The sequence below is a fragment of the Colius striatus genome, chromosome 4 (genome assembly GCF_028858725.1).
Source record: "Colius striatus isolate bColStr4 chromosome 4, bColStr4.1.hap1, whole genome shotgun sequence".
Classification (NCBI taxonomy): Eukaryota; Metazoa; Chordata; class Aves; order Coliiformes; family Coliidae; genus Colius; species Colius striatus.
The window spans coordinates 23266094-23280367 of record NC_084762.1 but is presented as its reverse complement, the minus strand read 5'-3'; the positions used below and the strand labels follow the sequence as shown (position 1 = coordinate 23280367).

The 14274-nt window shown below is 44.7% G+C and overlaps 2 protein-coding genes across 18 annotated transcripts in view; one reads left to right on the top strand and one right to left on the bottom strand.

Moving 5' to 3' along the window:
* Positions 1-12054, bottom strand: part of NSUN2 (NOP2/Sun RNA methyltransferase 2) — a 76169-nt gene extending 64115 nt beyond the window's left edge. For 7 of the 11 annotated variants that reach the window (XR_009818590.1, XR_009818591.1, XM_061994621.1 and 4 more), the window contains exons 1-2: positions 11967-12054; positions 8366-8511 (exon numbers count right to left, since the gene is read on the bottom strand). The gene's annotated coding sequence lies outside the window, so the exon portion shown is untranslated. Of the gene's footprint in view, positions 1-8365; positions 8512-11907 lie in introns of all 11 variants that reach the window. The other 4 variants (XM_061994622.1, XM_061994625.1, XM_061994631.1 and 1 more) reach the window with 4 other exon arrangements.
* Positions 12055-12370: 316 nt separating this feature from the next.
* The window catches only part of TENT4A (terminal nucleotidyltransferase 4A), a 70191-nt gene continuing 68287 nt past the window's right edge, over positions 12371-14274 (top strand). For 5 of the 7 annotated variants that reach the window (XM_061994639.1, XM_061994638.1, XM_061994635.1 and 2 more), the window contains exon 1: positions 12371-13490. In XM_061994639.1, coding sequence (XP_061850623.1) covers positions 12676-13490 — 815 coding nt within the window. In that variant the 5' untranslated portion in view covers positions 12371-12675. The remainder of the gene's footprint in view (positions 13491-14274) is intronic. The other 2 variants (XM_061994637.1, XM_061994636.1) reach the window with 1 other exon arrangement.

Genomic DNA, 14274 nt, shown 5'->3' with positions numbered 1-14274 from the left:
GGAAGCTTCTGGTAAAACCTTGTCACAGAAAACCAATACAAATTTTATTTTATAAAATTTCAAAATAAAATAATTACATGGCAGTTGTAGGCAACTGCTTTAAGCAATTTTCTTAAACTGAAACTCATGTAATGTTTTGGAAGGTAGACTTTTCAAACCTCAGTGGATGATATGCTATAGTTACTGCTTTTAAAAGTGCTGCTAGCGAAAGTCCATTCAAGTGAAGTAATTGAACTTTGTTTCCTAATTCTTCCTACTAGAGGAAAGGCCATTGTCATGGTTTAGCAAGGAGCAGCTTTTGCTTGGTAACAGGGGGAGCAGGTTGCAGTGAAGACCCGGTAAAGAGTTTTTGGATTCTCCCCTGGCTCCTGGGTTCAGACCCATTTCCAGCCCGGCTGGGCCAATCTGGCACCTCTGCCATCACTATTTAGGGATGGGAATTTGAAGTGCTTGAGGGACGTGTAAGAGTGATACAAGATGGAGGTGACCACACGGACCCCTCAGTCAGAGAAGGGGGAAGGAAGGAGGAGCTCCAGACCAGAGACCCCTCTGCAAGCCATGGTGAGAATGCAGGCTGTACGCCTACAAACCATGCAGGGCCATGGCAGGACTGAGAGCCACCAGCAGCTCTGGGTAAGTGCACGTGGACGGTCAGGAGACTGTGTGAGGAGGCAGCCATGGCACAGGCTGTGCTGGAGAGCCTGCGCACCACAGTGCAGACCGCATGAGAGGCAGAAAGGAGCTGCAGCTTTTGGGATAAATGCACATTGGAGGAGCCCATGCAGGGCTGCTGTGTGTGTAAGGTACCTCACGGACTTGCAGGGAGTACTGGTGTGGAGCCCACCTGCCCTGAGGAGAGACAAATGGCAGAAGCTGTCAGGAATAGAGTGACTGAAACCCCCACTCCCTGCCCCCTGCTCTGTTCAAGGTGGGGAGGAGGTTAAGACACTGGGATCAGGACTCTGAGCCTGGGAAGAGGAGAGGAGTAAGGAGAAGGTGGTCTTAAAGGGCTGGTCAGACTCTTCATCGTTGTACCACTCTGTTTCATGTTTGTTATATTTTTGGGGTTTTATGGTTATGCTTTAGTTGGCATTGCATTAAATTATTTTCTGTTTTCTTCCCCAAGCCGAGTAGCCTGGTCTGTTTTGTCCTGGACCTTAAGGGGCAATTAAGTTCTCCCTGCCCTTTGGCAATTCTCAGGTCTTTGGTACCTGAGGCTAATCATGGTCTTTTGTCCCCTGATGGGCCTAAACTGAGACAGCATCACAACAGCTTTTAATTTTAATTCAAAGCAGATTCTTTGCAAACATAACCCCATCTGCTACTGTAGCAAAATCCCAGAGATTTTTTTGAATATTCCTGTTCTGATACAAATTTTAAAAAAAAGTAAATTACAAGTAACATTTCAGATAAAACATGCCTTATTTTTAATCAAGTAGTAATGTCAATTTCCAGCACTTGGTGTCTGTATTAACACAAGGCTAACTAGAAACATGAACTGATTATCTTAGTTACACGCAAAATCCAGTCAAACACTGCACTCAGTTGTCTTATTGTGGCACTGCACAGATGTGGGCTTACTGGATACCTATTGCATCATATCTTCCCCAACAAGCACTACCTAGAACAGAAATTGCTAGTCACAGTGATAATTTCAAGGACAGTCTCCTCATCTAGTTCAGGGTTATGCTTCTCTCAGATGTGGGCCATGGAAGCAGACAAGTATACATCCTCAAACAAGCACTCAAATGTCATAAGCAGGTGTTTAAATCAGTCATCTCTGTCTATGTTGCACAATGTGTAGAACAACAAGGGATGAATTTGGCTGCCTTCAGTAAGGTGTCCTGGCTTCTACAAACTTATTGGTAACAAGATCATTTGCTTGCCAGTACCTAGAGTATAAACCCTCACCTGTCATCGTAGTGCTCAGCCACAGATATAATTTTTTTAATAGGCCTTTCAGAAGCTCTTTTTTGGGGGGGGGCAGGCATGGAAAGTAGTTTTTGTTGTTAGTTTGGGTTTGTTGGTTTTTTGGATTGCTTTTTTTTTTTTTTTGAGGGGTGGGGAAGCAGAGGGAATGAACATTCCTACTCAAGAGCGAACTTCATTTTTTGCTGTACTGTGGATTGGACAGAGGTTCTAGGTGCAGAACATGCATTTGGCATTAGAAAGACAACTAGGCAAACAGGCACAAAGACCCATAAGATACGTGGTAAACCAGGGAACTCTTCAGACTTTGCATGGTATACACACAGTTGCAGCTCTCTAAAAGCATTTAGTTTTGAGGCAACAAGGTTTTATCTGGCTTGCTGGTCAGGGATTGCTTTTCAGTGTTGAAGACATATCAGAGTATAGGAAGATTGAGTTCTCCCGGTCAAGATTTGGATTCCTAGTCAGGATTTGGAGAAAGAGAGACTTCAATCTTCTGCAGCTGATAAAGACAACAGCAGCATATCAGATGACGCAAAGAACAAGAAATTAACCAGAGTAAGTCAAGTGCAACCTTATTTCACCCCATAGTTGGTAATTCTAGCTACTACCCTGAGGGTTAAGCTCCAGACACACTGCTATAGCAGTTGTAACATGAATGTTACAAATGTCAGGGATTCAGTTTCTTCCTAAACGTCCACAGGTGTATGACAAAGTATAAGCATAACAGACTTGGGGCTTTAGGTGTTAAGGTCTGCCAAATCTAGCAGCCTGAGAGAAGCTCGGCTCCTGCAGCTCCATGCCCCAGGCCCAACTAGGAGTGAGGTTCAAAACGTATTCCCAATAGGCACACATACAAATGCTTATCTACCACATGTATGGCTACACAAGTCAGCACAGCTAGACACAACACACAAGTACAAACAGCACCAACAGCCTCATCCTATTCCCCTCTCTATCTGATTAGGATGAAGGTGGGAAGTATGTTAATATAAATGTACAAAGTGGAGCCCTCCAGCAGCTGGACTCAGGCATACAGTCTGCCCCTGGATCCTAGTCTCCACAGTCACTGGATGTGTGAGCCCCTGAGGCTGCAGCCCCACTGCAGCTGCTGGTACATACTCCACTCTTTATTCACAGCCACATTCACACACACATTGTGCCTCCACCATTAACCATGATTAGATATGGAGGGCATCCAGCAAGTGGCCCTGGATCCTCACTCTCTACAGCTGACAGCACCTGGTCATGCAAAATAGCGCCCCACGGCTCCACCCTAGTTGCTGGTATGTTCAGTCTATTCTCTGCTCAGGTTTTCTTTAAACACCTTCAATTTTTTAACAAAGACTATGTAATGTTTTATTCATGTAACATTTTGCACATAGTGAACTTACAGACTATCTCATGAGCTGAGCACAAAAGGGCTTACTGGATTACCAGATATTGAAAATCATTTGTTGTGCTGGATCATCTCTAATGATCCTTCTGTTTCTCAACTAATGAGAACTTTTATATTTTTTGCCCCAAATGAATTTCATTTTAGCAAAATATATTTTCTTTAGTGATCTAAAATGGCAACACAGATACAAAATCTACTCTACAACAATTTTCACAAACAGAATTACAGTCTGATGTTCACAGAAGGAATTTAACTGCTCTATCCACTTCCCAGAAGTGAAGTACTCATAGATAAAAATGATGCAGACCAGTCCACATGTGTGCAGGCTGAGCAGAGGGGCCTTCCAAGCATCAACAGAAAGCAAAGCAAGTGAGACTATGGCCAGCTAGGAAAAGCAAGCCTCTGCTAACTCACACACATGACTTTGTACAGGTATGTCATTAATACCCTCATTAGCATGACAGTTTTAGTCCCTATCCAGAAAATAACTATGAAGAAAACTTAATGAAGCAAAGTTTTACTTTGTTGGGTTTGACTTTTTTTTTTTAAATAATATTAAGACTCCTTATGCTAGAACTGTTTGTATTTGTGCTGGTGAATTTTAGCAAAGCACTGTTCACAGGAGGAACAGAATGGAAAATACTGGTACTGATCAAAAGCAGAGTTTGGTCCTACATTTATTAGTGATTTGAAACTTGAACATGTTCCAAAGTATGTGAGTGTAGCATAAGATGTAGGGGGAAAATAAAAAATACAAAGCACAGCTCTACTTTTTATAGATTGTTTTCTGTAACGCCACATTTTTCAGCCCAGGGAAGTATGTAGTGTTTGAAAGGTATTTAAGTAAATCAGTTTTCCTAAAGGCTCTCCAGCAAGCACTGGAAGGGGATATTAGTGAGGTAATTTTGGTATGTGGGAACAAGGTCTCTTACTTTTGTTAAGCTCTCCATAGATTCCTCCAGAGAAACAAACATACTTCTTTTTCCTGCTTGCTCCGACAGCAAGGCTAGGCATTCAGAGATGAACTTGATCCAGAAAAGGTTTTATCTTTCCTAGTGTATACTGTAAATACTTTGTTCTAGTAGATCTGATTTGAAATTTTCCTGGGTGATTGATGAGATCTGTCCTGAGACATGACATACCATTTCTTCCTCCTTGTAGGTAACTGCAGAATAATTTCTGTAAGACTAAAAAATTTTGTCCACAATTCTTGCTGGGTTCCATGTGGCCCAAATGAGACAAAAATGAATGAGAGAGTTTGTATCAGGCCCAGCAAAGACTTACATCATACTGTGCAAATGTCAAGATTTTTTTCTTAGCAGCTCTGCAGAAAGACAGATCTGTCTGTCCCATAAATGGCACAGTTAAGGTCAAACCACATCTACCTTGACTCCTAGCCCTACGCCAGAGTCATTGCTAGTTAACAACAGATTGTTTCCAGGCCAGTGCCAGGTGATAAGATCCTTTAAGAGGCACATAATGTATACTAACTTCTCTTCTACAAGAAACGTATCACACTTTCTCTACATCAGAATAAATATTCAGCCATACTTTTACTGACTCATACTTTTCCCATCCTTGTTCCTACCCTCATTCTAAAGGATCTGCTAAACCCTATTATTCTTTCCTATCAATCCCTATCTAATCTATCCTAGAGCTGCTGCACATTAATGTTACCTGGAAACCTTGCCTCCTTTGATCTTCTGTACTCCTTTGCTCACTTATCCATGGGCCAATGTGAATACAGTTTGGGTCAGCACTTTTATACTGGCATCAAGCTGTTTCTCTTCTGGAAATCTACTTCCTGAGATGTTCAAGTGATTTAGTTATGGCCCAAGAACAGTTAAAAATAATAGCTTGGAAAGTGGAGATGCAGGACATAGACATACTTAAGGACAGGGAGGTGCACTGCAACAGACTGCCGTTTATATTTAAAAAGCAAATGTGATAAGGTACGTGCATGTGCTGCCTATAGAAGAGGACCAGTGGGCAGGATGAACCAATGAAAAATACTTAGTTAGCTGACCATGCAAGATAAATTATCTTCTATATTCTAGAAATCTGTACAAGATGAAAAATAACTTTGATCTAGCTTGAAAGCTAATAGAAGTGAGCTACATCCTTCACCATGATAGTCTTTGATGACATCTGATGTAATTTTTCTTTAATTCTATGCACAATCATTTCTCTAATTCTATCCACAATTATTCTGCTATACATAAATGATTCTTCCATTTTAGTACACAAGCAGCAGGTGCTCTATCTGATGCCTTGTTAATATGGGAGATGAGCTCCAGGGCACATCCTCACTAAGCAAATTTTACACTAGCTTTCCCACAGCTTGGCCCTGTATGTCTTAGCACTTTTTTAATCCTGTTTTTTTTTTTTTAGTAGTATCTTGCTGTCTTCAGCAGAAAGATCACATTCAACAGAGATGAAGGAAAGCATTTGTATTGGGAAAGCATTGTTACTGCAAGGTTGTTCTGAGGGGGGGACAATGCATTAGATTCTTCTAGCAAAATGTCTAGCCAGACCTACTTTTCCTTTCAGTTTAGAGCATGTGTAACCACACGGTGTGCTGGGTCCCCTTTCCCCTGCCAGGAAAGGTTCTGTGTGTCCTCAGCTGTCTTATACACAATAGCCTGGAAATGACTACTTAAAGATGATCCTAGGATCTCCTAGATTCCAAACATGAGTAAGGGAGAAATCTTGACAAGTTCATTCCCATGAACTTTCATGATAGTCTCACTAAGATGTTCTCTCAACCTGTTATTCAAAAGCAAGTGATTCTTACAAAAGTAACTCTCTGCAGGGTTCTGTATTAACCAGGACAGGAAGACAGAGCATCTGATGTCATACAACTCTTCAGATTCCACTTAGAAAAATATTTTTGAGGAATTTATAGATATCTAACATAATAATAGAGTCATAAACTTAATTGGTTGGAGTCTCTCTCACAGATTATTTTCTACATCTAAAATTCTTCCTAAAACCCTCTCTGTTCTTGTTATCACAGTTGCATTTCCATGAAATGGAAAGGCTTCCCAAAGAAGCATTTGAAGAAAGAAGTCTGTAAGATTTGTCTTCAATTAGATGTTAGTGCTGGTAGCCTATTCTCTCTTAAGAAAGCTGACAAGTCTTCAAGGCAGAAATTCCTAATCTCTGAGTTAAAAAACAAACCTTCCAAAATCTGTATCCTTCCAAACTTTCTCTATAAGAGGGAAAAAACCAAAATAGCAAACAACAATTTAAATATTTGCAGAGGCCATCCTTGATATAGAACAATTCAATAATTATTTGATTTATGTCATCAAAAACTGTAAAAAAAACCCCAAAAAGTATTTAACTGCTGTGTAATAAGCCAAGGTTAATATTCATAATAAAGCAGCATTTTGAAAGTAATCACTATCAAAAGTCCAAATGTTTCCATGGAAACAGAACATAAGTATATCAAGGTGCCACATTCTTCTCACTCCTGTTTTAGTACTGTACTTCTATAGAGTCTACGCACTGACAAAAGGTCTCCAAGACAGAGTTCCCACCAGAAGCATTGCCACATATCCAGCAGCGTGAGGCAAGAATCATACCTGGCCTTCTATACAGCATACACAGTGATGAAAGACCTCCCAAGAAGTCCTGCCAGAGGCATTGCCACACATTCAACAGTGTGAGGCAAGAATCACACCCAGCTGTCCACCCCGCCTCTCCCCACTGTGTAGCCACTCTGATTGCAAGCACATCTGAATGGCTTGTGAACTGCCTCCCACACTTTCTCCATTTACTACTCAGCTGTTTTATTTAGGCAGCTAGAAAAGGATTTTCATGTCTATGAACATGCCCAGTTGAAAGCTGCAGCTGTTCAGCTGTTGATTAATCATCTGTTCATCTTCTTTGACAAGAGGCTGGAAACCCTTGTAAGGGGATGGGGGAAGACTGAGTGGGAAGAGGAGATGGCTGGTAGTTGACAGCTGTTTCAGCCTCTGCACTTTAATCAGTTCTGAATATGCCTCAACACTCTAAATTTGGCTAATGCCCAGCGTTCGTCAGAAGAGGACATAGAGCTACTGAGAGAGGAAGGACTGTATAAAGTGGAAGATGTTCAGGGTTACTCATATCAAGTCTTCTTTAATGGACAACAGAAGCCTTTTTGAAGAAGGTAAAAGCCCGTGTTTCCAGAGGACAGATTACAAGAATACCTCAAATCAGGCCTTTTAAGAATGAGAAACTCCCATTCTGGATTTCTACTCATCTCTCCATTGTGATCAGCTCCATTTGAGAGTGGAAAATTTATCTCTGCTCTCCTGCCCAAGAATGTAGCTACTGGAAAACTACAAGAGTACAGCTAAGGAAACTGTTTCCCCTTTACCACCTCCCCAACACTGTCTCCTAGTGACTAGCATACTCTGAAGGTCACTTCTTACAGATGCACCTCTTTGGCTGGACAGCCTTTCTCTCTCACTCCCACCCAGCTTTAAATCATGTTTTCTTCAATTCTTTACTTCTTTCCACCTTCAGCAGACACAAGTCTGTCAGACATACTGCTGAACCCTACTCTCTGTGCCTTCTCCACCTATCCTATGGGCTGCAAAAGCTACGAAGGAGGAGATTGGAGATGATGATCGTACAGAGGCTTGCAAGTGAGATTGTGGGTGACCAGAACAAAAGTAATATGTGACAAAATCCTGGAGATGTCCTGGAGAGGGAACTACTGGAGATCTTGTTGGTCCCCTCTCAGCTGCTGATTTAGCAGTAGATTCCTGGTAGAATCATACTCACAGCAATTCCTAGCTTCAGAGTACAGAACTAAGGTTGCGTCACATCAGTATGCTGTATTTGCATCTCAACATTTACAGAGGGGTGTAAACTGAGACATATCAAAGACATCAGACACTGTCTACCTTGATCTGCATTGAACAGTTCAGATGGTTTGTTAAAAAAATAGATTAATAGCAACCATTGGGCAACACTGCCCTGCATATATCTTAAGTATTAACTAAATTGCTATTATTTATCAAAACATATGAACTATTCACAGACTTGGAAATGCAGTCATCAGGATGTCAAAGTCTTCAACTACGAAGTTACCAAATGCTCCAACATTGTCACTGTTGCCAAATCAAAGCTGTGTTTGGCTGAAGCTGAAACGTAATCTCCATCCAAGAGGGACCTGTGGTAGCCCTTCCCTGTGACAAACAGACAGATTAAAATACTTTGTAATAGATTAATTAAATTACCTCAGAAGTAATGAGACTGTATTTTCTGATCATTAGTTCTATAACTTCAAAGTTAAGTACTACCTTAGAGAAAGTGAAGTCACAACAAAGAGTAGATACAAGGACACTGTGTAACTGGTGTAAGACAAGCAATGCTAGTATAAGGCAATGTAATTTCAAAATTACACTGATGATCTGCATCAAGCATTTGAACTTCCCCATAGTAAACAGGCATTGTGTCTCCCAAGGTTAGGATGTTTTCATTATTCTTGTCCTCACAAGTTCACCAGTGAGAAGGATGCTCTTTTGAAAATAAAGCATTTTTTCCTGACAATCAACACTATATTCGACTTTCAAACTTTCTGAGGGTCTTATCTTCAATGGAGGACAACTGAATTAAAATCAACCAGTCTTTTAAAATAAAACAAATTAGTCCCTGCAAAGGAAATCATCACTTTAAGGAAACAAGATTGGAAACATGCTTAATTTAGATTTCTTAATGGAGATGTGACAAACAGAGGACTGTAAGAGCTTGTGCTAGATGAGAATATTTCTTGTTCTTGTGACACAACAAGTCATTGGGTGCTATTCACATTATACAGATTTATGAAGGAAACATGTAATGTCCCATTTTCTGCTGAGATCTCTCAGTGACTTGCTATAAGCTTTGATGAATCATCATGGGATACATGAGTGAACTGGCATATTAACAAACCATTGCTTCTAGATTTATCAGAGGAGACTTCCTTCTCTGTGTTCTTAAGATGTGGTTGTGCCCAAAACTTATACCTCATGCTCTCTATTACATGGTACTTGCTGCTGTGACCCCACAGGAAGAACTGACAAACCACCGTTTCAGAAATTCTGCTTATAGGAACACAGTTTAAGTCAGTGAGAGGCAACCCCTTCTGAGAAGACTGTAGCTACTTCAGGAAACAGCCTGGCCTCTTCCAAGGCGGCGCTGGGATTGGTGAGAGTCTCAGGAATACTGTGTCTCAACCAAAAACTGCTTTTGAGTTACTGCTTCTTACAAGGCAGCGGTCTCTATCAGCTAGACCTCAAAACTAAGTTGGAGATAGTTTTATCAAAGTGAGAAATCAGGCTCTCTTCAAAGCACTAACTTTAAAAAGATGGCAGCAGGGCATGGAAGGAAAAAATGGAAACAGGTCATGAAACTGCAGAGCTTGGAATTGCCTCCATAAGACTGGTCCTTGGATTTTTTTAAAAAAAATTCTCCTTAAAACACTGATGAGTGCTTTTTAATTAAGCTTTTTAACTCATCAGCTTGATTGTCACCTATTGAAAGTCGGACCACAGAACTAAAAAGATGGAGATCTGGGCTCTACAGCCTCTTCAGCCTTTTCAGTACTTCAAGTGAATCTACAAACTAACCATCCTAACCACTAGTGTACCGCAGCGGCCAGGCTTGCGGAAATACCACCAGCCCTTGCCTCTCCTTGTTGGGCCACCAGGGGCAAAAATAAAAAAGAAGCAGTGTAATTCTGTGGTTTATTTCTTACGGTATTTATACAAGAACAACAGAGTTAAGACCTATTTATTTGTCTCCATTCAAAAGTTCAATTAAAACCAAACCAACCATATCCAAAATCCACTGGTAAAATGAACTGTAAATCCAAGGACTGTTATTAGAAACTTAAGTGGTAGAAATCTCTGCTGAAGCTGCTCATGCAAATTCGAAGGCTGCTTTGGGTTTATCAGATGGAAATTCTGGTGAATATTATTTTATCTGAGATAAGCTTAATAGCCCTTTCACGTAGTTTGGTTTTGGTTAGTTTATTGTATACTTTTATGTGTAGTTTGGCTGTTATTCTTGAAAACAGATCTGTTTCTTATCAAAGTGAAATTAATGGCTTGCTGTCAGCCTCAGATCAGTTTCTCTTGCTCTGAAGTCTAAGGGTATGGACAGAAAATATAGCTGAATCAAATACAATTGCCTTCTGCTAAATTGCCTTCTCCTATTCTCACATCCTCGCTCTACCTCCTCCATAGTGACTGCCCTAACCACAAAGTAAGCTTATTCAAAATGAGCTGCTGAAAACTAGTGCTTTCCTTCCTAGTGCAGTTTTCTGCTGTATTAAGTTAAACTGGCTTACTGACTGTAATGGAAAAAGTCATGCTAGTTAATCAAATCATGAAAGAATAATTGTGCAAGGAACCGTTTAAAGTAATTGTAAAAGTCTTGTAAAACTTTAACCGTAAACTTCCTACAATGTGAACAGGTGCAGTTGGCTAAGATGCTTATAGGAGGTACAATAGGTTGCACATGAGCTGATAAGAGCCAAGAGAAGAGTTCATGAGCGGGCCACTGGAGGAAGATTTCATCCCAGTGACCACCCTACGACCACCAGGAGGCAGAAGAAAATCCCCTAGAAACAAGACGGGCACATGTACAGAGCACACGAGAGAGTGATGCACCCGACCAATAAGGACTGTATAAAACGACAGTGATACGGGGGGGTGTTGCAAGCCGTTGGCGGAGCAGTCTCCCAGCCGCCCAGCGCTGTTTTGCTTATTTGTCTCTCGCTTAATAAATTTGATCCATGAGTCACTTAAATTGGCTAGTGAACTTTATAACAGCAATTTATAACACTGACTAACATGAGGGCTTCTGCAAGGGGTCAGGGAAAGGCAGTAGCAGGATTACAGAGAGTGGGGCCACTCTACTCATCTTCTGTGACAGCAAGTTGTTGGATGACGACTAAGATGTACCACACGACTGCATTTGAGAGCTGTTCTAACCGTGGTTTCCTGGCAGCGTTTGTCATTATTTATGTACAACCCTGCTCCCTGCTGTTCTGGCATCAGATAAGGCCTTTATCCAGCCGGTATCTCTGGACCACTGGAGGCTCTGGGGTTACCCCAGGGACAGGACATTTGATTCATATGCATGCTGAAGCTGCTCACAGAAAAGGCCAAGTCACCAGATTAGAAATAGAAAAGTAATAAACATAATTTGGGAAGGCTAGCTCTTAAAGCCGACATTTAGACCACAGAAGAAACACACCCCCATTTAATCCCACTCCAATAGATATACACATTTTACACAGAGATCACTGTACATGAAACCCATCCATTACACAGACACACTCCTCCCTCCCCTTCCTGAGATTTTGCCCCAGTTAAAAAACAGAGCATCCAGCAGAAAGGTACTTCCAGGTACTTCTAGGGCGTTAGAAAGACAAGTAAGAGTGCTTCCTCTCGCTCATGAACCCTACGCACGACCACTCTACTTCTGGGCCTGCCCTCTGCTCCCGAGGGTCAGCGCAGCCCTACTCGGCCCTCGCCTCCGACCTTTCCGTCTCTCTAGCAACAGTTCTGTGTGCACTCTTCTCCCATCACAGTTACCTCCTACGTTCACGTTTTACGTTTATGCGGTAACAGGGCTGAGCCATGGCAAACGGTACCAGTGTCAGGAAGTTGGTGTTAGGGTCCCGCGGCGCTGCTCCGGCCGCCGTCGTCATCGCCACCGCGCATACCAGCTCCAGCCACGCGAGACCACACCTGCCACGCCCCTGCGCCGGCGGCAGCTGGGCCCAGCCCGGGGAGAACAAGGCCGGCCTGCGCAGGCGCGGCGGACGCCGAACACTTCCCACTCGAAGGCTTCTGAGCTCTTCCCACGATCCCGCTGTCCGGGTGCGCATGCGCAGGACGGCGAGCGGGCCGGGCTGAGAGACGAGCTTTCGCAACGTCTTTCTCCCTCCCCCTTCCCGCCGGTTTCGACGGGCCTGGCCCCGCCCCTTCATCCGGGAGTGGCCAGAGCGCATGTGCGGTTGCCACGGCGGCCGTCTCCAGTGAAGGTTTAAAATCGGCGAGGCATGCGCAGTGCTGTTTCTGGCCCTGGCGAGAGGGACGCCACCGTGGAACGGCACGGGGAACACTCCGGGTAGCGGCCGGGCCGGGTACAGTTGGCGCCGCTTCCGCTCCTCCCCAGCTGGTCTCGTCTCGTCTCGCCCCGCCCGGCTCTGCCCCCCGCCTCCGGCTCCTTCCCCGCGCAACACATGCCGCCGCTCCCGGCCCGCGCCTAGCGCCGCTGCCGGGCCTGGCGAGCCGAAGGAGTGCGCGGCGGCGCGGCGCTCTGGCCGGGTCGTGAGGCTCGGAGGCGGGCGGGCGTGGATGGATCCCCGCGTGGCCTGGATCCAGCCCGAGCAGAAAGGCCCCGCGAATGCGCTGTGGATGCAGATCTGGGAGACCTCGCAGGGCGTGGGGGGCCGGGGCGGCGCCAGTTTCCCACACTACCTCTGCCTTAACTCTCCGGCGCTGGACTCGGCCGCCTCCCCGCCCCGCGGCCACGGCTGCGCGCGGCTCGGGGCGCCTGGAGGCGCCTGCTGCTCCTCTTCTTCGCCGCCTTCACCTTCGCCTCCTCCTCCTGCCCTGCTGATCGGACTGGTTCCCGCTGCCACCACCGGCCCCGCAGCGGTGAGCGCCGGCGGCGAGGGAGGGCGGCGGCTGCAGAAGTCGCCTTCCGTGTCTTCCTCATCCTCCTGCTCGTCGGTAGAGTCCGGCACCGAGAGCCCCGGCTTCTCCTCTTCGGGATCGTGCGGAGGTGGCGGCTCCTCCTCTTCCTCCTGCGGCCCCCGGGCGGCGACGGTGGCTCCTCCCGGGCTGCTTGGCAGCGGGGCCGGACACGGGGAGTTTTTTAACTTCCACGAGAACAAAGTGAACGGTATGAACGGGCATCACCTGTCCGCGCACCTGGTGCGCAGCCCGCACCCGCCGCCACCGGCCTCTCCCCAGCAGCACCACTATCACCCGGGCCGTCGGAAACGGGAGAATAAAGCCAGCACCTATGGGATGAATTACCTACTTTCTGGCAGCCGGGGAATCGCCGCCAACAACTCCCCCCACCTGCAGCGGCAGCCGCCTCAGCCGACGCTGCAGAGCTCCGGCACACCTTGGAAGACCAGGAAATACAGCCCGGGGGTGCAGGGGTGAGCAGCCAGGGCCCCTGGGGCTGCTGCAGCCCAAGAGCAAAGGGGGATCTCGGCTACCTCTCCTGCGGCCCTACTAGGCACGGGAGTGGATGGCTTGGTGTCACATAAACTCCTCTGGAGCCGCCTGGGGTAGTAGGGCACAAAACCGTGTTCTTTCATAAATCACCTTGGTCTGTGCTGGCTAGGTGGCTCCTGCAGGAGGCACTGATGCAGACAATGCCTGGGAATCTATAGATATGGGGATTAGGCCTTACCTTGTCGTAGGTTGAGATGTGAAATTGTCAGGCCACTGTCCTACAGCACCTATGATAATTAAAGGGTAAGGGATGCTTGTTAAACTTCCTAGTCAGTTTGCATTGTAAGAGAGAAGTGGAAGGCTTCTGTTTAGAGGAGCTCGAAGAAAACCCTTGCATTAATCTTTAAATGCCAACACTTAGGCTGTATCAGTCTGGTTACTGAAGAGAGTGTTAGAAACATCAGTTGAAAGGGAAATGTCCAGTTCTGTCTGAAATAAGTGTGGAAGTCAGTGAGGTCTTAGAACATTCTTGAAGGGAATGCTCTAGCTCTAGATTGAACCAGACAATATCTGAACTGAAATCTTGGCTTTCTAAAAGATAACACTTCTGTGAAGTTTATCCTATTGAAACTTATTCTGTGGCTCTAACTTTTTCATAAAAATGGATAGTAAGACTCAGTTTGGTCATAGCAGCATGCAGAGTGAAATAAACCTGAGCAAAGCACCTCTGGGGTGTTTCTTGACATATATGTGTTACAGCTTATC